We start from the raw sequence: 24266 nt of genomic DNA, 5'->3' as shown, positions 1-24266 counted from the left end.
GGAACGAGACTGGTGTTGCTTCCCAGAGAGGCCCTATTAGGACAAAAAGAAAATCCTGTGAATAGGCGTAACAGGGCACCAGGAGGGATAGGTCTTAAATGTATTTTAATATGAGGAGGGCATTGTGTGTAATTCAGCGCTCATCATCGTTTAGTCAAAGAGTTATGGCAGTGATTGGGAATGAATAGGGGGACATAATGGATACATGTGGCGTTTGCTCATTATATTCAACTTAGTCCAATTCCTCTGTGGAAACTGTTCAACTTTCTCTCCCTTTGGCCTGTCATAGTGAAATAATACAGACATTGGTTCCTCGAATGGGATAGCCTGCCATGCTATTATATTTCTACAGCTAACGAGGGCTTCATAAGCCTTTGATACAGCCTGATCTTTGAAACCTTTCCAAATCTCCTCAAGCTTATGCTAAATCCTATTTGGAAGGGGTTTTTTTCCTTTTTTTTCTTTTTCTTTTTTTTTTTTTTTTTCCTCGCCTGCAAGTGCCCCAGGCTTAAGAAACCCGGGCGGTGACATGCATACTAAAGCATGCGGGGACACCTCCTGAAAGGCGACTTACGACGCTGATCACAGGCTCTCACGCGAGTGACACACCACTGCGGGCTCGCAGCTGAATGCCACCAATCCCCCACTCAACCCCCCCACCCCCCCCCCTGCAGTCCCCCGCACCCCGCTAATCCGCGCCCGCCGCCGCTCGCCCCGAGACCGCGCAGCCACCCCCCACACGACACGACACGACACGGTGCGACATGCCACCACACGACATGCCACGAGACGACATGCCACGACACGGCACCTGTCCGACCTGTGCCACAATTTAACAAACCCCCGCCGCGCATTTTACTCCCCGCGACAGCTCCGCTGCTGAGCATCCGGAGAGAGAGAGAGAGAGAGGAAAAAAAAATAGAGGGCGGAAAAAAAGAAAGAAAAAAAAAAAAAGAAAAAAAGAGGAGATAATAATAATAATAATAAAAAGAAATAAAGGAAAGGGGGGAAGGAATAAAGCGGGGGGGGGGGAGGGAAGGCAAAACCCCAAACCACGGAGAGTTAAAGAAAACAAAGGCGATCGCCCCGCACCCCCGCTCCCGCCGGCTGCCGGAGCCGCCCCGGCCGGGGGAGCGCCGGGGGGCCGCCCGCTCCCCGCCGCCTCCCATTGGCTCCGCCGCTGATCATTTGCATACCGCCGTCTATTAAAGGCGGTGCGGAGGCGCGGAGGGGCGCAGACGGCGGCGGAGGGGGTGCGGAGACGCACCCGGGATACCGCGCATCACCACCCCTCGGTAGCGCACATAACCACCCCCACCAACCCCCTGGTGCCAGGCATCATCACCGCGGACCGAGCATCATCATCATTATCATCACCAACCCGGACCGTCCCGTCGGGCTGAGCCCCGCGCAAGTGCCATGAACCCCCTGCGGCTGCTGGCGGTCGCCTGGCTGCTGGCTCTGTCCCGCTGCAAGACGGTGAGGTACCGCACAGACGAGGAGGGGGCGCCGGGCACGGTGATCGGTACGCTGGCCGATGAGATGCCGGTGAAGGCGCCCGGGGAGATGAGCTTCCGCCTGATGAGGCAGTTCAGCAACAGCTCGCTGGTGAAGGTGCGGGAGGAGGACGGGCAGCTGAGCATCGGGGAAGCGGGGCTGGACCGGGAGCGGCTGTGCGGGCAGGCCCCCCAGTGTGTCCTGGCCTTCGACGTGGTGAGCTGCTGGCGGGAGCGGTACCGCCTGGTGCACGTGGAGCTGGAGGTGCGTGACATCAATGACAACGCGCCACGCTTCCCCCGTGCCCAGATGGCACTGGAGGTGTCGGAGAGTGCCGCGCCTGGCACCCGCCTCCCACTGGAGGTGGCCGTGGACGAGGACGTGGGCTCCAACTCCATCCAGAGCTTCCAAGTCTCCCTCAACAGCCACTTCGGAGTGGAGGCGCAGACGCGGGCGGACGGGGCACGCTGTGCTGACCTGGTGCTGCTCCAGGAGCTGGACCGCGAGCGCCAGCCCTCCTACACACTGGAGCTAGTGGCCAAGGATGGTGGTAGCCCAGCACGCTCGGGCACAGCCACTGTGCACGTCCGCGTCCTCGATGCCAACGACAACAGCCCGGCCTTCGCCCAAGGCTCAGTCACGGTGGAGCTGCCCGAGGACGCGCCACCCGGCTCCCTGCTGCTCGACCTGGATGCTGCCGACCCTGACGAGGGCCCCAATGGTGAGGTGGTCTACGCCTTTGGCAGCCAGGTTCCCGCTGAGGCGCGACGGCTCTTCCGCCTCGACCCCCGCTCAGGACGCCTCACGCTGGAGGCTGCCGTGGACTACGAGCGCACCCGCACCTACGAGCTGGACGTGCGTGCCCAGGACCGCGGTGCCAGCCCCCGCACCGCCACCTGCACCGTCATCGTGCGCCTCACCGACGTCAATGACAACGCGCCGCGCATCAGCATCAGCGCCCTCCGTGGTGCCGCCAGTGCCGCCGGTGTGGCCTATGTCAGCGAGGCGGCAGCCACCGAGAGCTTCGTGGCCCTCGTCAGCGCCACAGACCGTGACTCGGGAGCCAACGGGCAGGTGCGCTGCAGCCTCCGTGGCCACGACCACTTCACCCTACAGCGTGCCTATGAGGACAGCTACATGATCGTCACCACAGCGGCGCTGGACCGTGAGCGCATCCCTGAGTATAACCTCACCGTGGTGGCCGAAGACCTGGGCTCGCCGCCCTTCAAGACCGTCCGTCAGTACACAGTCCGAGTTAGCGATGAGAATGACAATGCACCACTCTTCGCCAAGCCCCTCTATGAGGTGGCTGTGCCTGAGAACAATCCCCCAGGTGCCTACATCACCACCGTGGTGGCCCGCGACCCCGATCTTGGCCACAACGGTAAGGTCACCTACCGTCTTCTGGAGACACAGGTCATGGGGGCTCCCATCTCCACCTATGTCTCAGTGGACCCCGCCACCGGGGCCATTTATGCCCTCAGGACGTTCAACTATGAGATCCTCAAGCAGCTGGACCTGAGGATCCAGGCTACTGATGGAGGCTCCCCACAGCTCTCCAGCAGCACCCTTGTCAAAGTGAGGATGGTGGACCAGAATGACAACCCTCCTGTCATCATCCACCCAGTGCTCACCAATGGGACGGTGGAAATCGGCGTGTCCAGCAAGACCTCTCGCGACTCCCTGGTGGCCCAGATCAAAGCCCGAGATGCAGATGATGGGGCCAATGCCGAGCTCACCTTTGCCTTCCTGGAAGAGCCTCAGCAGGATCTCTTCACCATCAACCCAAGTACTGGGGACATTGTGCTGAGGGGTGACCTCTCTGAAGAGCTGGGTCAGCTGTTCAAGGTCATCCTCACTGTAACAGACAATGGCAGACCCCCCCTGGCCACAACTGCCACAGTCAACTTTCTGGTGACTGCCACTGCTCCCTCCAGTATCCAGGAGATAGCCAAGCCCAGCTCCTGGGAAGGAAAAGCTTTGCAGTGGGACATCCCTTTGATCGTGATCATTGTCCTGGCAGGGAGCTGCACCCTTCTCCTGGTGGCTATCATCACCATCGCCACCACCTGCAACAGGCGCAAGAAGGGGAACGAGATGAAAAACAACGCTTCCCTGAAGGAGCAGATAGACATCTCCCACCTGGAGAAGGGCCGGCAGGAGGAGAGCAGCCAGAGGGGAAATGTATTTGAGGTCCGAACCTTCCCCAGCAAAACCTCTTTCACCACCCCTGACCCTTCTCCTGCTGCTGAAGAGATCTCCACAGCCGAGAGCGGCAGCGACAGCGCTTGCCTCTATGAGGGTCAGAAGAAGCTCAGAGGACCAAGTGGGGAGGTAAGATCCTGTTGCAGCGAAGGGGGTGGGGGGAATTGTCTCAGAGGATGCAAACTGCAGAGATGCGGTTCTGGTGTCAATTTACCCTTTGCTGCTTCCCCTCTCACCTCTCCTTTGATCCCGCCACCTCAGCAGGGTTTCGCTGCTGCGCCGAGCTACAGCAAGGAACCTGCTCCCCCCGTGGCCATTTGGAAGGGGCACTCATTCAACACCATCTCCGGCCGAGAGGCAGAGAAGTTCAGTGGCAAAGACAGCGGCAAAGGCGACAGCGATTTTAATGACAGCGACTCAGATATCAGCGGGGATGCTCTGAAAAAAGATCTCATCACTCACATGCAGAATGGTAAGGGCTCAGCCCCGGCTCCTGGCTGGCACCTCCACACAGACAGATGGGTGGAGGGGGAGGTGGGCAGAGGGACCCACCCCTGGGGCACAGTGATTAGGCAGGGCAGCTGGAGGGAGAAACCTGATGCTGTGAGACTCAAACTGCCCATCTCTTCACAGCAGGCTGTTAGATGCTGGTTCCTTTCCACACTGAGCACCGAGCACAAATTAGCAGATGCTGGAAGTACTGTAACAACGGGTTTTCCTTCCTCCTCAGAAAGCTTCCCGTAAAGTTAGGATTGTGTGGAGTGCCCCTAGCAAAACAACATAACCTTCCCTAGCATGGTTTTTTGCTGTGCTGTAGAACATCACCTCCCAACTCCCACTGTCAGTGCACTGAACCATCCCATGTCAGGTAACTCTGAGGATTACAAATGATGTGGATTTATTCCTGCAGTAATGACAGGTTTTTCCTTCTCTCCCCCCCTTCAGGTCTGTGGGCATGTACAGCTGAGTGCAAGATCCTGGGCCACTCTGACCGCTGCTGGAGCCCCTCCTGCGGCCGAGCCAACCCTCACCCCTCTCCCCATCCTTCTGCACCTCTCTCCACCTTCTGCAAGAGCACGTCCTTGCCCAGGGACCCCCTCCGCAGGGACAACTTTTACCAAGCCCAGCTGCCCAAAACAGTGGGGCTTCAGAGTGTCTACGAGAAAGTGCTGCACAGGGACTTTGACCGGACGATCACGCTCCTCTCCCCACCACGCCCTGCACGGCTCCCCGACCTTCAAGAGATTGGGGTGCCCCTCTACCCAGCCCCCTCAACTAGATATCTGGGTCCCCAGACTGACACAGCTGAGAAGGTGTAGCTCAAAACCCTCCCTGCCCGAGTACACACGTCCCTGCACGCACACGACTAGGTCGCTCCTGAGAGCCTTTAAGTTATTGACCAGACCGGGTGTTGTTCCTGTAAATATGCAAGATGTGCCTTAAAAAATGAAGTTGTTGGGAAAGATTTCCAATCACGTCAGTACTGTTTGATATTTGCAAACAAAAAGACAATTGTTTGTAGTTAATGTAATTTTTATGAAATGTGCAGTATTTAAGTTTTTTTCATGTTTTCTACATTGGTTTTTTTGTTTGTTCATTTTGCTTTTTGTTCACCCATGGCCTGCCATTTTTTGTAGTGTTTTTAACCTGTACATTGTGTAATGTAATGTTTGTACATAATGAAAATTGGTTATATTTTTATATAATAAAAGCATAAAAAATGGTAATTCTTGCCAAAGGAGCTGTCTGAAAGACACAATAATAATTAATAATAATATTCTGAATATGTAAAACCTTGTAAGGGAAATTCCTCTTTCACCATGTAATAATAATATCCTAAGCAACCCAGTGTACTGAGAAGTTAGCCTTGCCAAATGTGACTTGTATTTCTTGAGTCTGTGGTCAACTTAAATGTTATTTAATTGCCTTTGGTTCCTGTAATCTGTGTCACTGATAAACACTAATAAAGGTTTTGTGATGTGTTGGAGGGATCTGTTCATGGATTTCATCCTTTAGAGCACAGCGGTCTTTCCAGGTCAGCAAAAGTATTTTGTGCAGAGAAATGCAGTGGGCAGGAGCCTGAAGGATGCTACTTTTATTCTGGACCATCCTTCATTACCTCACTGGAGGTTTAGCTCTGGAGATTTTAATGACAGGTTGCAGGGTGGGAGGGAGAACAGTGTGACAGAGCTGGACTTTGCTTCTCATTATCTGCTCTGAGCTCTTCTAGCTTCATCCTTCACTGATAGGAAGCAGTGTTATTTTAGTGAAGCAAATGAAATTATGTCCAAAGTGTTTGTGCTGTGCAAGTATCTTTGCATCAGCAGGCACTCCAGCACTTTGCTTTCTGATCTGGCTGAGATGCTGATTCGAGTCAAGCTGCATAGGAATGTGCTTTTATGCTTATCCCTTGTTAAGGCAGCCTTACAGAGGACAGTAACTTGAATATTTTGTATGTATATTTATTCACCAAGAGAAAGGACAGGTATATTTTTGTGCATAAAAGAGAGAAATAATAGCTGTTGATTATGTCGAGACTGTCTGTGCTACATATTTTGCCTCCTGGAAATGACAAAGGCCTGAAAAAAAAAATCATAGAGCATTGAAATTCCCTCACCTCAAGGTTTCAAGTTAAAAGCAGATTTCAAATCCTTCTGCTGAAATCAGGCATAGAAAAGCATTGAATGAAACAAACTAAGCATAAGCATTTCTGGGTTTATAACAAAGATAACACTTACGCTGGAGTTTTAATATTGGATTGAACTTTTCCAAAAGGGAGAACTGCATCTCATATAGTTTTGCATTTTGTACAAATCAAGAATCCAGAAATTTGCACAGGACAAAGCTTTTGGGTTTTTCACTTATTCTTCAACTAATTACTATGGTACACATATATAGAAGATGGCTCACAAAGAGAATATAAAGCTGTCATAGACATAAACAAGGTCAAATTAGACTTGGTGTCACAAAATGTAAGTAAAAACCAGCATCCCACTAGTGTGTCCCTTAACCAGCAGAAATTCCCTTTTTTATCCCCATCTTCCAGCTTTCTCAGCACCATGTAGCCAGAATGACAGAGCCTGACCAAGTTTTCATGCACACCTGGGCTGAGTTTTAACAGGGGCTTCATTAAAGCCTCTATGTGAAGATTTGTGGTGGGTACCAAGCTTTAGAGGCTGTGCTGTAGTGTGTGTACTTGAGAGGAATTGAAATCAGACTGATGCAAAACTTGACTGGGAAGCAGCATCTTTTATGGCCAGGAAAACAATCGAGTGTCTATGGTGATTCATCCAAACCTGGCAGTAAAAAAATCCTGATGCACCTAGTGAACTAAGTGGGTTGTCTTGGTTAAATTTAGGGCTGAATTTGGGGCTGAAGGACAGGTGCTGAGAAGGAAGGCTGGGAGCCTCCCTGCTGGCTAATCATTAGTGATGCAGAGCAGCAAGGCCACATGTGAAGTAATTAGCCATAGCTCTGAATGCAGGGGCAGGGGAGGAAAGGCTCTCTGTCAAAAAAGGAGGGCAATCTGATAAGCTGGTTCTTTGTCATCTCATTTTAAAGCCCGGGATACATCCTGCAAGACCTCCACAGCAGGTCCCTAGGCTCCTGGGGGAGGCTGGTGGGAGGTAACTGCATCACCTTGGGTCAAGGTGCTGAATTTGTGCCCTGCAACAGAACCTGTGTGCTTCTGTGGGCTGATGCTCATCACTGCTCAGGCAGGAGTTCAAGCCACCCCAATGTGAGGCAGCTGAGACATGGAGGGGAAATAATGTCACCTCTTCCCTTTCAGCAGCAGGCATCTACATTCTCCTTGGGATCTGGGATCTGTCTGTTGGGGGTCCTGCTTTTTGCCAGTAAATTGTAGGATTCATTGACTCAGCATTTAAATCTGAGCCAGGCACTGTGCAGGGACTCTCTGATCAGTGGAGATTTATGGACCTCTTCTGTGAGCTTCTCATGTTTTCTTGGAGACAAACAATGAGGACAGCTGGGGTCACTCACTGAAGTTTTGATCTCCTTTTCACCTATAAGGCAAGGAGCAACAGCCCAGACTGATTTAATCTTCAGATACCTAAAATTAGGTAAGAAAAATCCTCAAGCTCCATCAAATAACAGCAGACACCATCCAAAGCACAGATGAGTGAAGAGGAGAGCCCAAGGCTTAGCTATGGGGCAGGGCCCCTTAAAGCAAACATTCACTCCACTGACACTATTTCTCTGTGTACATCCCAGTTATTTTCTTTCATTTTTCATCAACATAACTGAGATTTTTGCTAGAATACTCCAGAAATTAATGCAGACCTACCAATTAAATTCCATTTATTTACCAAGCATCATGTGGCATCAGCCCTCTATGAAGGCTTCCATTGAGCTCTACCAAACATGATGTATGGGGGAAGAGACTGTGCATCCACACAACCTCTCTCTCCATCATGGGAGCTGCCCTTTCCTCCCAGCCTTTCCACAGCTCAGGGAGCAGAAGTGAGGATGGGGAGCAGGTACCTGGGAATGGGGGCAGCACTCTTTCACTCAGACAGCACTTTTTCTATGGCCCAAGGTGACCACAGCAGCTGGGGATCACAGAAGACCTAACAGTGAGCTTGAGCTGCTTCTGCAGAAGTCTCTGGTAGTCAGATATGATGGAGCAAAGCACCTTTGGCTCCTTTCACAAACAGGGGAAAGAAATAGGCACTTTCAGGACATTAATCATCTCCCCTGGAACCAACCATCTAAACCAGGTCTGCACTGAGAGGTTCCCCATCCCTCCCTGCATCCAGCCTGGCTTTAGATGTTTGCTCTGTGGCCCTCCAGCACCTAGTGAAATGAACCTCACCCCACGTGCTTTCAAATACTGCCAGGTAGTTTGCTGTTAGCAATTGCCATGAGACCATCTGATCTGAGTGCACTGACAGGGTGGCAAAACAAGGGAGCCACAGCTGAAACTGTTTAGAGGAAGGTGATGATACCCAGTAACATCATTAGCATCAAGCCAGGCCCTTGGAGACCGGCAGGCTCACAACTAGGTGCTGGTGGCCAATTGCTTTGGTATCAAGGGAGTGAACTAAAACAGTACAAACACAGAGCTGGGTAATTCCCACAGCCTCTTTTCTGAGTGCACCTCCACAGCCATGAAGATGTAGCAGCAATGCACAGGACACACAGGAGTGATGCTACAGCAGCACAGCCATCAAATGCCTTTTCTCCTTAATGCCCCAAAGATGTTCTGGGACTGTGGGGTTACAACTGCTGCCCTGGAGAACTCAGGCAGTTATCCAAATCTGTTTAATTGTTAATAAATTTAATTCATTTTCCCAAAGTCAAGTCGGTTTTGCCTGTGACAGTAATTAGTAAGTGAACTCTTTACATTTTTCTTGACCCATGAGGTTTTTTTATCTGATTTTTTCCCCGCTGTCCTGTAGAGGAGGGAGAGTAACCGAGTGTCTGGGTGAGGCTCTGGCTGCTGGTTAAGGTCAACACACTCCACTCACCAAAGAAACAAGATCCCAGAGATTCCTTCTGCAACACTTGAGCCAAAAATATAAAATCAAATTACCACTGACCTGCTTTTCTTTCTAGTGCCTCTCCAATGCCTTCAAGGGATGTTTTTTGTGTAATGTTATGCGATGGAGTCAAACACCATGTTTGACTAATCCTGGTTCCTGCAGTGCATGCTCTAGGTGCAGGACTCCTAGTAAAGTGGGGTGGGAGTACTCATGCTTGCAGGTGGATGTGGCTGTGACCTCTGGAATGGGTGTTTATTCCTGTGACCTCTACACATGTAAGGCATGCTCAGAACTGCTGTTTGGACCAGGCCTTGAAGGCAGAGAGATGTGAAGGCTTCAAGGTGGGGTTTAGCTGATGATTCAGAAAGAAATGCCTTTTGTGGCCAGTGGGTGTCTGTATGCAGAGTAGGTGCCTACCCTCCTGTGGCAGACAAAGAGGGCTTGTCAGGGGGGGATAGGGAGCTGTCAGGCTCATCTCTGAGTAGGCATTTGCTTAGCAAAAATCACGCTCTAGCCTCCCCACCAGTGACATTGCCATTGTACATGACAGCAGACTAAACACAAAGACACATGTGGATACAGAAATTCGGGTGGGTGCACTGTCACCAATAGTACTTTACCCTATATATGATGTAAAACCACAGGAGGTTTCCAGACAAATGAAAAACCTTGGGATGTGTTGCAGGTTTGGCATCACTGGTGATAATGCCAGCTCACTCCCCAGTGTCACCTGTGCCCAAATTTAGGCTGAAGAATGTGGACTGGTAACTGAGGAAAAGTGAAGCGTTACTTTCCACCATATATGCCAAGGTTTTCAGGCTTTCCTTGTTTAAGAGGATGCATTGGAGAAGCTCCCCAGAGTCAGTTTTCCCTCTCCTTAAGTAGTGATAAGGATCCCAGCACTTGTCCATCCTTCCTGGTGGATGGAAAACGTGGCTTTGCACCCATGCCCATGGACACCACTAGAGGCAGGGAGGGATTCAGGGGTCAGGAGAAGGGCTGGCTTCAGTAGGTTCCCCCCAGACCACAGTGCCTGGGGCAGGTTAAAATCCTGGAAACTGAACTGGAAAGGGAGCAGATGGCCATCATCTGAGAAAAGCAGTGACTTAGCCTGGCTGTGAGAAGCTGGTGGGTTCATTCAGTTGGTAATTATTAATCATTTTTGAGTGGGCTTTACCACCTGGGGAGGGGTTCACAAGCATAAGTGCCCATTTTAGCCTGCAGCAGGTGAACCCTGCTTGGCCATCATCTCCTGCTGTGCCCTGATGGTACTTTTTGAATAATGAAGTCCTACCAGCCCCTCATGCAAGACAAGTGAGACAGGCTGAGCGAGCTGGGGTGTTCAGCCTGGAGAAAAGAAGGCTCCGGGGAGACCTAATAGTGACTTTCCAGTCCTTGCAACTCTCTGCCAGGCAGCCCCTGCCCACCTTCACAGCTTAGCTCCTGGAATACTTCACCCACCTACCAGCAGGTGGGTGTAGCCTTCTGCCAGGATGATGAGCCCTGGTTCTGGTCTGCAAATGTAATCCCAACTATGTGCTCCATTCCCTTGGGATGAGGAAGCCCAAAAGGGCCCTCCTGGCAAGACCTCTCTTTCCCCACAGACTCATGTTCTGTATAGAAATATTCCTTACGGTTAAGGGAAAATGGCTTAAGGACAACTTTAATCTGCTCCTGCAAGAGGGGAGTCTTGTGGGAGGTCAGCAGAGGCCATAATGATGGACAACTCTGTAAAACTCCATCAGAGAGACACAAGGAGAAGAAAGGGCAACAGCTTCTCCTCCTCTCACCTAGAAAACTCTTCTTCCTCCCACTCACAGTGAGAGAAAGACACACAAAAAAAAGCAGAGTTTAGGGGACAGAAGAGAGGGACCCACATGAAATGGGGCGAAGCTATCTAGAGGTTGCAAACACACAATGGGTTTTGGAGAACAATCTCCAGTAAAATAACCAATTTCGTTTATGTACAGAGGATCCTCAAGCTTAATTAATCCTTTCTTTTCATTCAAAACATGTCCACTGGATTTGGAAGAAATTCAAGAATCTTGACCTTCCAAAAATCCTGCAGCAGACACTGAAAGCAGGTTTACTGGACAACTAGCTAGGGAATAGACCAAAAAGGCACCTCCACAGACCAAGATCTTAAAACTGTGCTTTTGTCTACAAAATTTGCTACTGCCTGAATCTCTACCTCGGGGACAGAGGTGCCTTAGGCATGTGACCCCTAAACAGGGGCATCCCATCCCCAGCTTTCTGGTGCAGCTCACAGATAATAATTCACCAAGGTCTCCTCCCTCCCCAGAGATTAATTGCTCTGCTGTACTAAAGATGTTCCTCCTCCCTCCCTTGTGGGCTAGACCACTTCAAAAATGGGTTTCAGCCAGGGCTGGCAGCCTGCTGTGACCTTTGCCTGTTTGAGGAATGCAGGATAATGAGAGATCTGAGATACCCCAGAACACACCGCTTGGCAGGATGTTAATTAAAACAGAGTAGCCCTACCTCTGCCATTTGCAGGGCTGTAGCTCAGAGCACTTTATGAACACCCAGCAGGTGGAGGAAGATGTTCAAGGCCACACAACACACCTGCGAGAGAGCTGGGAGTAAATCCAAGCCCTTTTTGTTCAGTTATCAGCATACAAAGTGGCGTACAGGATGAATCCCAGGACAAGACCAGCTGGGTGCACTGGTGGTGTGGGAATGCAGAAGGATTGCTTCCAACCACTTCATTTGAAAGGGAAAGAGCATCCTGCCTCCATCCATTCTCCCACCCACTAGCAGCAAATTATCACTGTCCAAATTTCATTTGTAAAGGTCCCCATAGTCGCTCCCCATTGCTCCCCATCAGACCATAACAAAGAGGTTCGGGGCTGTCGCTTCAAAATCCATATCTGCTCCGAGCCCCGGGATGGCCAAGGCTCTGCTTTGTTTTACCACCCTGAGGTGACCCGGGTTTTCTTAGGAGTTATTTATTTTTATTTATTTAACTTCGTAAACTGATTATCCATGTAACAACTTTAATCAATTATCTGTGGCGAAGAACTTCTCTGCAACTTAATTAGCAAAGTTCTTCCCTGACCTAGCAGTATCTGATTGCATCATGTAAGAGCTTAACTTTGAAATGGCAACACAGTTCATTAAAAATAACTAATAGCTGCAGGGTTTAAAGATGTAAATGTTCATTTTCTTAATGAGAAAAAAAAGGGCATGCAGACTCTACCTGTCTATATTCATTATACTGTGTCCACATGGGATGACTCACATTTGCAAAACTCAAGTTTAATTAACATGCTTATTTTTACAATGATATTTCTCATTATAATAAATTAAATGTTTAAACAGCCAGCGCAAACATTTTGATCCAAGACAAAAATGCTTGCACAGTGCTAGTTTAAGCATTTAATTTATTATAATCCTTTCCATAACAAATGCCTCAGAAGTTGGTTGGGGTTTTTTGTTGTTTTTTTTTTTTCCTCTGTGAAAGGCTATTAGTATCATTTCCTCTGGTAATGTTTAATCCAAGACAATCAAAAAATAGAAGGCGTGAACAGAATTGGACTGGAAGCAATGATGATAAATGAGATAGTGAAGGAATCTGCCCGCTCCGGTAGCGGTGCAGCTGGTGCCAGCTCTGCAGCGAAGCCGCTCCCTGGCAGCCCGCGCTGTCATTAGGAGCTCACGCACAAATTAATCAAAGCGCAGTGAATAACCCAAAGCGCAGCGAATAACCCAAAACGCATCGAGTAATCCAAAGCGCATCGAATACTCCAAAGCGCTTCCGTGCGCCGGGAGCGCTTACCCCGACCACAGGGGGCTGGGGGCTCTGTATGAAGGGCTCCTTCTACATGGAGGTTGTTTTGTTTAAAATCAACACTCCAGCGTTTCCCGGTTGGGTGATGGGGCTGGATGGGGCTCTTGGAGGAAGGCAAAGCCCCCGGGGAGCCCCGATGTCGGCGGAATCCCCTCAAGGCCCAGCCGCCACGGCCTGCTCCGGCCCGGGCCGCCGCCACGGGGGCGGTGTGGGTGCGGTAGCCCGGGCCCTGCTGCGGGCCCACGGCCACACCGGGGCGACGGGGGTGGGCTGGAGCTGAGGTGCAGCGGTAGTGAGTGGAAGCAGCACCCAGGGGGCTCCAGCAAGCTGCACCGTGAGGGTGGAGGGGGTCGTGCTAGAATCACAGAATGGTTTTGGATCTTAAAGAGGTCTTAAATATGGCTGAGTTCCAACCCTCCTGCCACAGACTGGGACACCTGGGCCAGGTTGCTCAAAGCCCCATCCACCCGGGCCTTGAACACTTCTAGGGAAGGGGCATCCATAGCCTGTTCTGGGCAAGCTGTCTCTCACCACCCTCACTGTGAAGAATTTCTTCCTTATGTCTGGTCTAAACCTACCCTCGTCCAGTTTGAAACTGTTCCCCCTCACCCTGTCACTACACACCCTTCTAACAAACAGGTCCCTCCCCAGTGTGGATGTCCCCTGCAGGTACTGGAAAGCATCTGTGATGTCCCCCAGGGCCGCCTTCTCCAGGCTGAACACCACCAGCTCTCAGCCTGTCTTCACAGGAGAGGAGCCCCAGCCCTCTCATCGTTTTCATGGTTCTCTTCTGGACTCATCCCAACAGCTCCACGTCCTTCTAATGTTGGGCGGTCCAGACCTGGACACAGAACTCCAGATGGGGCCACAAGAGCAGAGTAGAGCGGGAGAATCACCTCCCTTAACCTGCTGGCCACGCTTCTTTTGATACAGCTCAGGATATGGTTGGCTTTCTGATGCAAACACACATTGCATGCTCATGCTGAGCTTCTCAGCAGCCAACACCCGCAAGTCCTTCTCCTCAGTGCTGTCTTGATGTCTTGCAAGATGAGGGAACTCTGCAGTTATTGTAGCTCCTTATTTACATGGGGTTTCCAGCCTGGGCATCCTTGCAAGACAGGAGACTCAGCCATGAAATCAGCTATCACCTTACACCCAGTACAAGGTTCAGTTTCTAGTTTCTAAAGTCTTCTGGCCCAGCTGGGGCATGAGTGGAGTCTGGGGGGCAAGCTGAAGCAGGGATTGTGTCCTTCCCTGCTTGACTAAAAATTCACCAGAGGTGATATTTATTCCTCAAATGGATTCCAGCTGAGTGGGCTCCATCATTTCCCAGTCAGGCTCCAGATTGGGACATGAGGTCTCATGAGAGGCTGGGAGAGCAGGGCATGGTATGGCAGGCTAGAGACTCCGCAGGGGAACAGGGAGAGCAGGAAGGAATACTTATCCTGGATGGGAGCTGGGAGGCAGCCACATCTTACTTTCTCTGGGTTTGTGTCCCCAGGAGATACATCCCACACCTCCTCAGGAAATTTCTGCTTTTCTGTGTGCAGAAAGGCCCAGGAGACAATTCCTCTTGAAGTATACCAAGAGGGGAAGCCTTGCAAGGGATAACACCAGAGCAGAGTAATGCAACTGGCTCAAACTCCCCTGAGCAGGTAAATAAACACAAGACAATGAGCCACCTGGCTGGGGACAAGCACACAAGGACCCACTGTGTGTCCCCAGTGTGAAGCCACCAACATCCCCTGCCACCATCTCACCCTTGTATCCAGGAGAGCTCCTATTCTGGCTTGGTGGACTGGAACAGATGCCAAATAACTGTAGCTGTTCGGGATGTTTTGGTGATGATGAAAAATTAGTCTGCAAGTCACTCCAGTATATAACTCAAAAGTATATAATTTGAATTAAGAAATAAAGCTCTTTAGGGGATTTTATCACACTGTGAAGAGCATTAGCAAAACAAGCTGTCAATCACTTCAGGCAGCTGACAGACTGGAAACCAGCTGATGGTCCAGGCTGGGCCAAACCAGCAAAGGAGAAGAGAAATCTCTCCTGGATTGGCCCAGGATGGACAGCCACAGCAATGATTTTTATTTTTTTTAAAGAAATGGGCATTAAAACACTCAGAGACAAATTAAAAAGTCTCCCCAAACCACTGAATTAAATCCAGGGGTTGCTCACAGTCTGACAAATGTCCTGCCAGAAGGTGCCCACTTATTTTTCTTTGCTGGCTGCTTGACAAATTGCTGTGTTCACAAAAACTCAGCGGATTAATAAGCTGATCCCACTGCTTAACTAATTGCAAAAAGCCAAAAAGTGATTTGAGTAGTACGATGGTCATTACAAAAATATCCACTGACTTTGGAAAATTGAGGGCACAACATTTTTACCTCTGAGGGCAGCTTTATGTAGGCCACAAAGTGCCTTGGGTATTTCTTAGAGTCCTCCAGTTTATTCATGTATTATTTCCTCGGATATTCAGTATATTTTTCCAGCAGGCAAGAAACTGGAGCTTCTGTGTACGAGTTTCATCTGCTCAAAATGTGAAAAAATATAGATCCCCTTAGCACATTCTGCTACAGTAGAAGCAAAGTGTAAAAGAAAAATTCCAAATATGTAGATTTAAAAATAAAAACACAGAAGTCTCTTTTACCTAAAAGGGATTTGAGGGGGAAAAAAAAAAAAAAAAGCCCAACCTGGTCTACAGATAGGTCTAGACTTTAATTGTCGAGTTGCCTAAGAATTGTTGGCCTGAGGTCATTTTAATCAGGTTGCATGTCAGCTTGCAAAATCTCCAAATTAGCTTACAGCTCCGGGAGAGAAAGATGTTTTTCTTTCCTGAGGAACGCAAACAGATTGTTGTGACATGTTCTCAGTCATCATGACAGATCAGATCCCTGCTTTGCTCTGCAAGCCAGGAAAGAAGTCAGCCGCTCCTTTGGAGATTTGGGCATCTCCCAATTTGTCAGAGCCAGGGATGGAGTTTATAGAAATCCTTCTGAGAGTGAGGTTTATATGCAAAGACTCTGATAAAAGAGAGTGACCTTAATTGGGAAACAAGTTTCTTTCACATTTTTTAACAACCTCCAGGCCTTCCTAGCAGTCTGATGAAAGGGAAGTTGTGAAAAGAAACAATCTGTATGTATGCAGCAGGAACTATCATATACTGAGCTGTGCAAAGAATGACAAGAAACCGACTCATCCTTTTAAAAAAAGGATTAATTTGCCATTTTCTTCTCAAGTTCATAAAAAGTAAGGCTGTGGGTGGATTTCAAAACAGGCTGAGCACTTTAGTTAGATTAGCCTCAGGCTCTGAGGCTGAGAGACTGCACATTGCTCTGGAACAGCTAACCTGGGACGGGTGTCCCTCCCAGGGTGTCCTCAGATATTGTGCCTAATTTGGTCCCTTGACACAAGAACATTTGGATGCTTTTTCTTTGTTTTTTTTTCTTCCTTATCCGTGTTCAGTTTTTCATCTGCATCAGCAAATGTCTCCAATGGGATCGCAGAAAGTAGAGAAAGCAAGGTAACAGGAGCTGGAGCTGCTGACTTGGTTTCATCTTGGTGGACTACAAGAGGGACAGGCAAGTGCAGATTCATGACAGTGGCTGACAGTGGGGTGCATCTCACCCCTCTTGTGCCCCCAAAGGTCTGCACCTGAATTAGTAACCAGCAGTGTCTCGTTCACAGGAAGAGGGAAAGGAATAAATGTCTTAAAATGGTGACTTCTCTGACTCCTAGCTGCTGCCTCTTTCTCTTAACTAGTTCAGGCACCTCATTTAAGGATAATAAATCCATCCATCCCCGGTGGATTGCCTTCAGATGGGAAAAGATGCAGGCAGAAGCAGGAGGCCTACCCTGAGCCCCTGGCATGCTGCAAATGTAGGTGCATGCTAGGCACATACAGATCTGGGACCACTTTGCCAAAACAGGAGAGGTTGTGGTGTCTCATGAGTTCACCACAAAGGAGACATCCTGAGCAGTGGATGTAAGACCCCTGGGCCTTTAAAATTGGATGGGACAAAGCAGTGTGGGATCTCTCTGTCTGAAGAACCCCAGCAGGAGCCAAAGAAACTGAATTTCCCTCTCCCCAGTCTTTCCTACTGTCATTCTGCAAGCCAAGAGAAGTCACACCCGAATGTCTCTGGGTAGAAGCTGACAGTTTCTTTCTCCCAAAGGAGAAAAATCTTCATCTTCCCTGTTGTACGAGTCCGAGGACTTTTTTATTAATTTTTCTTTTTTTTTCATTCCCTGGCTCCCTGCCATTTGCCCCGGTGGGACCCAGGGCAAGACAAGAGTGCCAGGCAGCCCAGATGTCAGCAAATTGTTAATCCCAAGGGACAGACCCCTGGGGTGAGATTCCTGCTGCAACTTCTCCAATTAGACGGCTTACCTCCTGCCTTGCCTCTGCTTTAGCCATTTCAAACCTAACTTATTCTGTTGTCCAGTCTCCCAGTTAAAGGCCTGGGAAGCTCTGGATGTAAGCACACAGAGGTTACTGGTTCAATAACAGAGTCGGGCACGTTGGCTTTACTTTGTTTTGCTAATAAAGCTGCAAAATAAAGCTGTTGACTCTTCTTTCATCAGCATCAGCCCCACGAGGCTCTCCCATGTCTCGCCTGGTGATTAGAGCTGGGAACACAGGGCTGGAGTTCAGCCCTTAATGAGCTGCCCATTCAGTGCATTTCACTCGGGGTTCCTGACCTTTTTGCACCTTGGCCAGCTCAGCTGTAAAAGTGTCTGAAGGGTGGGCTTCAGGGAGACCAGGCACCGTGCCCTAGTTGAATCTCAAATCTGGGGTTCATAGGTAAACACACAAAAAAACCCCAACCAACAAAAATTTTGAATCTTCAGAGCCCCAGCTCAAATGCCACAAGCACTTCAGGCCTTGCCAGTGTAAAGAGCATCAGTCTCTGGGGTCCCTCATTACCATGTCAGAGCAAATCTAAGTTATGTCCCTGCAATTTGTGCTGTCGTGGAAAAAAAAAAAAAAAAAGTGCTTCAACACCAGCACAGAGAAGGCAACATGGTGCCAGCTCCTTTACCAGGATACATCAGCACCTGCAGCACTGAGCAGTGTTGGGAAAAGCTGTGTGGCATGTGCCCATCCAGGAGGGGATGTGGTCCCCCAGCCAGGGGCAGCAGGGTCCCTGTTACTCTCTAAGTCTCTGAGCTGTGAGAGAGCCCACAGCCCATCCCTGCTCAAGGAAGGTTCCTCATGGACAAACCAGCATGAACCACACCAAGGACAGGAAAGCCTTGGTGCTCTCTGACACTAAATCCAAAGTATTTTCAATCTGTCCCACAGCTAGAAGTGCTGCAGCTGCTGGCACCTCTCTTAGCCCTCATTTCTTGATGCAACAGAAGGAGATGAAGGGAGGACCTTGTGTCTGGTACAGCTTGTTTGCTGTGTAATGCCTTTTAGATATGATGTGGATGCTGAAGAGAAGTCCTGGCTTGGCCATCTGACTCTGCCCAGCACACACACACGTGTCCACTCATGTGAGCACACACACGTGTCCACTCATGTGAAACATGGTGGTTTCTCACAAATTTAAGAACTACTGAGAGCTTTTTCCCTTTTAAAGGGAAGGTTGGGAGTCAGATTCATAGGTGGCATGGAGGAGGAGCCAGAGCTGCCAAGCTGGAAATTTATGCAGCAGCAGTGGTAAAGGAAGAGGTGCCCTCCCTTGGCATTTCAGTGGTGTTGGATCGGCCTTGCCATGCAGTTTGTCATGGCAGGCTTAGTAAAGTGGACAAACTGTTTTCAGACAGAGCAAGGACACCCCAGGTCCAACTCAATCCAATTCTGCAGCAGAGCCACTTGGTCCCATACCTTCTCTGCAGCTCCTCACACAGCCCACTGTGCAGCCATGTGGAGGTGAGACTCCTGAATCAGGCAGCTCTTCCTTGGGCATGAAAAAAGAGTCCCAGATGTACTTCTCTGGGTATCTCAACATTATCCCACCTTGCACCATGCAGACATACACCACCAAGCACAGGCTTGGCAAGAGCTGAGGTTGAGAACTGTCTTATAAAGCCTTCTCCACACCAGTTATCTACCCTAATTCATCTACAGAGTGCCCTTTAGTGATGGTGACTGGTAGGTATGGAGAAGAGACTGGCATGAGGCATCTTCTGGAGCTGGGAAAGTGGGTTTTTGTACTTTGTTTCTACCATACAGGACGCTGGATTCAGTGGGGGTGGCTGAGTGGGAGCCCAGACCTTCGGAGTACAAAGGAAATCTCTGTTCTTCTGTAAGGATCCTTTTGCTGAGGATTTTCCATCCCCTGAGGAAAATATGCTGACAGGTTTTAAATAATGAAACAAATCACATTGCTGGCAAACCCAAGCTGATCTTTAAAACGCATTATCCTCAGAAGGCAAGAAGAATGCTCAGTGCCTTTACACTTGCTCCAACCTATTCACACATTAACTAATTCAATGCAGGAGGGACCACCCAGCTGAATCTCAGCCACAGAGCAAAGACTACACCAGTGCACCCCAGCCACCTCCGTCTTTAAAACCATTATTGACACACCTGGGGCCCAGGTTTCTTCAGTGCCAACAAGTGCAGGCAGTGAGGGAACAAAGCTCTTTTCATCAGGCAAAGCTTGCACCGAGGACATCATTCCCACAGAGCCACTTGCTGGTCTCGGCCAGGAAGGGTGGGATTCATTACTGCAATGAGATGCTCTGGGGCAGCTACAGACATCTCCTTGCAGAAGGAGAGAGTCAGGTGTGGTCACAGCCAGGGAAAGTTTGACTTTCTGTGGGCAGAAGCAAGGAAATCAGCTACCTTGGGCATCTCCTCTGGGCCACTGAGGCTGTGCGAGTGGGAGACCTAAGAGAGGAAGGCAGAGCAGCTAAGAGAGGCAGTTCTTTCCACCTACAGTAATACTACAGCCCATTTATGAAGCTCATGCAAGCTAACTCTTCTTCTTCCCCCAAAATAGTCCAAAAACTGCCCAGAAAAAAATCCTGACTCTCTTCCAGACCATGGGGGGATAGGTGAGCAGCTACAGGCAGCAACTGCAAGGTCTGTTAGCAAGGAGAAAAATCCTTGCCAATGAGGAGCAAGGAAAGGCCAAGCCAATCCTCAGCCCCCCCTGACATCCCCTCATCCTGGCTCTGGGGCTGGGCTTTGCCCCTACACTCACAGAAGCCCCTGGAAGACAAACTGGTCTTGGCAGGGGGTGGGCAGGGGCCACCCACACCCCCTCACCAATTAGTTCCATGTCCTGAAGTGGCATTTTCCAGCTTCTCAGCTCCCCCCCATGCAGTCATAGAATCATAGAATCATAGAATTGGCTGGGTTGGAAGGGACCTCAGAGATCATCAAGTCCAACCCTTGATCCACTACCGCTGCAATTACCAGCCCATGGCACTGAGTGCCACATCCAGTCTCTTTTTAAATATCTCCAGGGATGGAGAATCCACCACTTCCCTGGGCAGCCCATTCCAGTGTCTGATCACCCTCTCAGTAAAGAAATTCTTTCTAATGTCCAACCTAAACCTCCCCTGGCACAACTTGAGACCGTGCCCTCTTGTCTTGCTGAGAGTTGCCTGAGAAAAAAGACCAACCCCCCCTGGCTACCCCCTCCTTTCAGGGAGTTGTAGAGAGTGATGAGGTCTCCTCTGAGCCTCCTCTTCTCCAGGCTGAACAGCCCCAGCTCCCTCAGCCTCTCCTCATAGGATCTGTGCTCGAGTCCCTTCACCAGCCTGGTTGCCCTGCATGGCCCCAGAGCAGATGGGCTATAACATGTGGACCTTAAATTATTTGACAGTTCTCCCTTTTCAGGATCAGAGAACACCATGGAAGTAGCTGCTCATTGTGGTGTGGTGATAGCCCTGGGAAACAGGACTCTGCTGCAGGTCCCAAAAGCAACCACAGCTGTGAGCCCCATGGCAGCCAACTCTTCCTGGGAGCTCACCTCCCCTTCTCCCACCTCACCTGGCCTCCAGGTTCAAGGGCTGCCTTTCCTCCTTTCCTCCCATGCTCTTCTAGGTTGTCCAAGATGAAAGATCCCGATTCTTTCTCATGCTGTTTTTCAGGCATCTTCTCCCCTAAGCAGCCCACACCAGGTCTGCATGAGGAGCCTGTTGCTTCAGGCTCATCAAATCACATCTTTGGGAAAGGAGCTTTGAACTTAGCCAGGCCAAAATTGTTATCACTGTTGTTGCTAGAGCCTGATTTCATAAGGAATAAGCCATGGAGGGAAGACAGGTAGTTCCCAGATAAGATGCTTGGTTTTGGCCTCTCTCTACCCTGTCTCTCAGGAAAATATTTATCCAAGCAGTCCATTGCTCACACCTCCAGTTGAGCTGCCTGGTAAATGTCTCCAATTCAGGCACTGTCTGAATTTTCCAGAGAGACCTTACCCATTTTCTCCACCACATCCCACCCTAAGCACGGAGGTCCTCAGAAGGAATGTACCTCTCACAGCCTTCAGTGAGGAATGGAGAACGGGCATGTGGTGTTCTCCAGGGTCATTTCTGAGGACTAGAAATCTCGAGAGAAGGGATGTAAACAGATCTAAAGTCAACAGACAGAGCACTAACATTTAGCAGAAGACATGGCTGCACGAGGTGGTTTATTGGTTCTTTCATCCTCCCAGATTTAGTTTCTTAACTCTGATGCTATGGAGGGATTTTGGAACAAACTTTTGTTTTGGGTTTTTTTTTGAGTAGAGATTTGTTTTAAAAAAAAGAAAAAAAAAGCATGATGTAGGAGGCTAAATGAGAGAACAGAGTGTAGGTAAATAAAGATTAAACTTGCTGAAATCAACCCTCACAAAATTCTCACAAAGGGAATGAAAAAAAAAATTAAAAGAAAATAGTTTAACGAGTTATGAGAAAGGTGGTAAAGTAGATGTTTCAAGAGATTGTATTTGTGAAAAAAATTCTGGTGCCACAGGCACTTCCAGGACAATCTCATTGGAAATTATTCTCTAAAGTCAGGTCGTGAAATTATTAGAAGAACAGTGTGTAGATTGAAAAAGAAAAATAGTTAATTCGTGGGTGCTCTTGGCTAAGGAAAAAGAAAAACAAAACCAAAAAAACCCAGGCTCGGCCTTTGCTACAAAGGAAAAAGAAACTTAGCAGATTTCTCATCAAAGTGTAAAAAAGCCTCTAGGAAATAAGCAGATTGATGCTACCAAGCTGTTTAAGATAATAACTACCTCGAAAGCACAAAGCTGTGGTTGGAGGTTAAAAAAGTAGCCTATGAGCAATTTACACAGAAGAGCTACAAAAAAGACCACATTGTCAAAGGTAGAAATGAAAACATGTAATGACAGCTAGTTATTTTATTTCTTTAATTCGAGGCAAACAGAAGGCACAGCCCCTGGCTAAATTAAGAAGAATAAGATGAAGACATATGGACAAATGGGATTCAGCTCTCGGGAAAAACAAATCAGCCTGTAGTGTCCTGGGGTGAGGAAGAGCAGCCCAAGATGGGCTCTATGTCCTCACCTGACCATTGGAGAAAAAGAGGAAGAATTTGGGCTGAGTGAGGTCCTGCACCAAGTGTGTTTCAGGCCATCCTTTCAAGCAGGACCAGCCCAGCTGTGAGGTGCATCCCAAACTGAGGAAACAGGGATGCCAATCTTCTCCATGGAGCAGCATCAAACCAAAGGGCATCGCTGGACTTCTCAGGGAGAATTTCACAGCCTAACAGGGGAAAAAGGTGGTTTAAGTGTTTGAAAATTCACATGTTGCTGGGCAAAGAAGGGAGGACAGTGTCTGGACACCCTGAGCATGGGGCATGGAGGGAGAGGAGGAAAAGCAGGCATCCCAGGGACACCACAACATCCAGAGGTGAGAGACACGGTGACAACATGGACGTGGGGTTCACATCTTTTAAGTCTCACTGCCAGCAAGAATGTTTAGAGTTTCTCAAAATCTTCAGGCTATCACTGGTTAAATACCAAAGCCAAGGTTTTCTTTTTCTTCCCTAGAAGACCTTGGTTATTTTGAAGAGACATCAAGTAAGTGGGGCCTGAATCAACACCAAGTTATGGTGGTGTAAAATTGTGAAAAAACAGAGCAGCGAACCAGGCCCTTGGTCTCAGCTGCTCTCATAAATTTCTGTGCAAGTAACTATTTGGGACACTAAGAAAATGAAGATAAAATGCAAAAATCACCACAAGAGACTTACGGAAAGGCACACAGCATCACCAAATCCTTCTCATTTTTAATATTTCCATTTCTCCTGCTAAACTTTTTCTTTAAACCGAAAAATAATGAGAAAATGTGCTGCTTTGAGACAAGCCGGTACTATCAGCTAAGCAACCTCACATTCATCGTGGCACTCCAAGTACTCTGGAATGCTTTTCAGCCTGGAGGATAATAGTATTAGACGACCAGAAAGGCTGTCCTCTTAAAGACTGTTATTATGATTTCCAGTCTCAGAAGTTGGCTTAATCCAGCTGAGCACACACATGTTATTTAGAGAGGAGCCTCAGCTCAGACACTGGTATCATCGTCATCTTTATTGCAAATGAAGAATTCAGCCAGTGAAAGGCAAGTCACGTTGTTTTTTTTTTTTTGTCCTAAGCCCCTGCAAACAGTGGCTGTTGCACTTGTCTTTGCACTCTGCAGCCAGCGTCTGGAGCTGCTGAATGCTGTGCTGTTTGTATGGATTTGCATCTGTCTAAAAAATCCTGTTTTCTTCTCTTGTCACCTAATCAATCAAACAGCAAAAGATGCACTCCCCGCACCCTCCGAGGAAAACAGATCCGTGCCCACACAAAAGGCAAAGCGTGAACATAGGGGTTAACTCGAGGGGGGAAGCTGCAAACAGTGTAAGAGGAAGGGTTTTTTTTACTTTCTGTCTCCTTGAAATTTCATGCTGCTCTTCCTCTGCCTGTGGAACAAAAGAAGAAGATGCAGCGATGCTCTAAGTTGGGGAAAAAAATACATAATCTGGAATTGTTCCCTTCACGAGAAAAACACATTTGGAGGATTACTTGGGTGATTTGCACCTTGAATTGAGGAGGAAATGCTGCACACAGTTTCTCTCCCAGGGTTTGGGCAAAGCAGCTCCCTCCCAAAGGACCAGTTCCTTCACACACACACCTCCCCACACCAGCAGAACCCATGAAGGATGGGCAGTGGGGTGCCCATCCCTGCTGATCAGCTTGTGGCTGGAATTGTGAGTGTCTGCCCAATCCCAGTCCTGCCAGGACCACCACTGCCCCATCAATAGGGTGGGGACAAGCCCTCAACTCCATCCTTCACCTACCAAGGGG

At 49.0% G+C, this 24266-nt stretch overlaps 1 protein-coding gene across 2 annotated transcripts; it reads left to right on the top strand.

Moving 5' to 3' along the window:
* Positions 1–1235: 1235 nt before the first annotated feature.
* On the top strand, positions 1236–5689 carry PCDH8 (protocadherin 8). 2 transcript variants are annotated; one of them, XM_071740458.1, is made up of 3 exons: positions 1236–3831; positions 3964–4174; positions 4648–5689. In XM_071740458.1, exons 1-3 carry the CDS (start codon positions 1420–1422, stop codon positions 5019–5021), a joined length of 2997 nt encoding a protein of 998 aa, XP_071596559.1. In that variant the 5' UTR covers positions 1236–1419; the 3' UTR covers positions 5022–5689. The 2 variants fall into 2 exon arrangements, with proteins under 2 accessions (XP_071596559.1, XP_071596564.1); XM_071740463.1 differs by having other exon boundaries at positions 1249–3831; positions 3967–4174.
* Positions 5690–24266: the final 18577 nt, after the last annotated feature.

Source organism: Heliangelus exortis, chromosome 1, assembly GCF_036169615.1.
Source record: "Heliangelus exortis chromosome 1, bHelExo1.hap1, whole genome shotgun sequence".
NCBI classification, from domain to species: Eukaryota; Metazoa; Chordata; class Aves; order Apodiformes; family Trochilidae; genus Heliangelus; species Heliangelus exortis.
The sequence above is the reverse complement of the archived record's forward strand: the minus strand, read 5'-3'. Positions and strand labels throughout refer to the sequence as shown.

Coding starts and splice junctions, on each gene's coding strand:
- PCDH8 (XM_071740458.1), top strand. CDS start 1,420: ATGAACCCCCTGCGGCTGCTGGCGGTCGCCTGGCTGCTGGCTCTGTCC. Junction 3,832..3,963: donor TCAGAGGACCAAGTGGGGAG/GTAAGATCCTGT, acceptor CCGCCACCTCAG/CAGGGTTTCGCTGCTGCGCC. Junction 4,175..4,647: donor CATCACTCACATGCAGAATG/GTAAGGGCTCAG, acceptor CCCCCCCTTCAG/GTCTGTGGGCATGTACAGCT.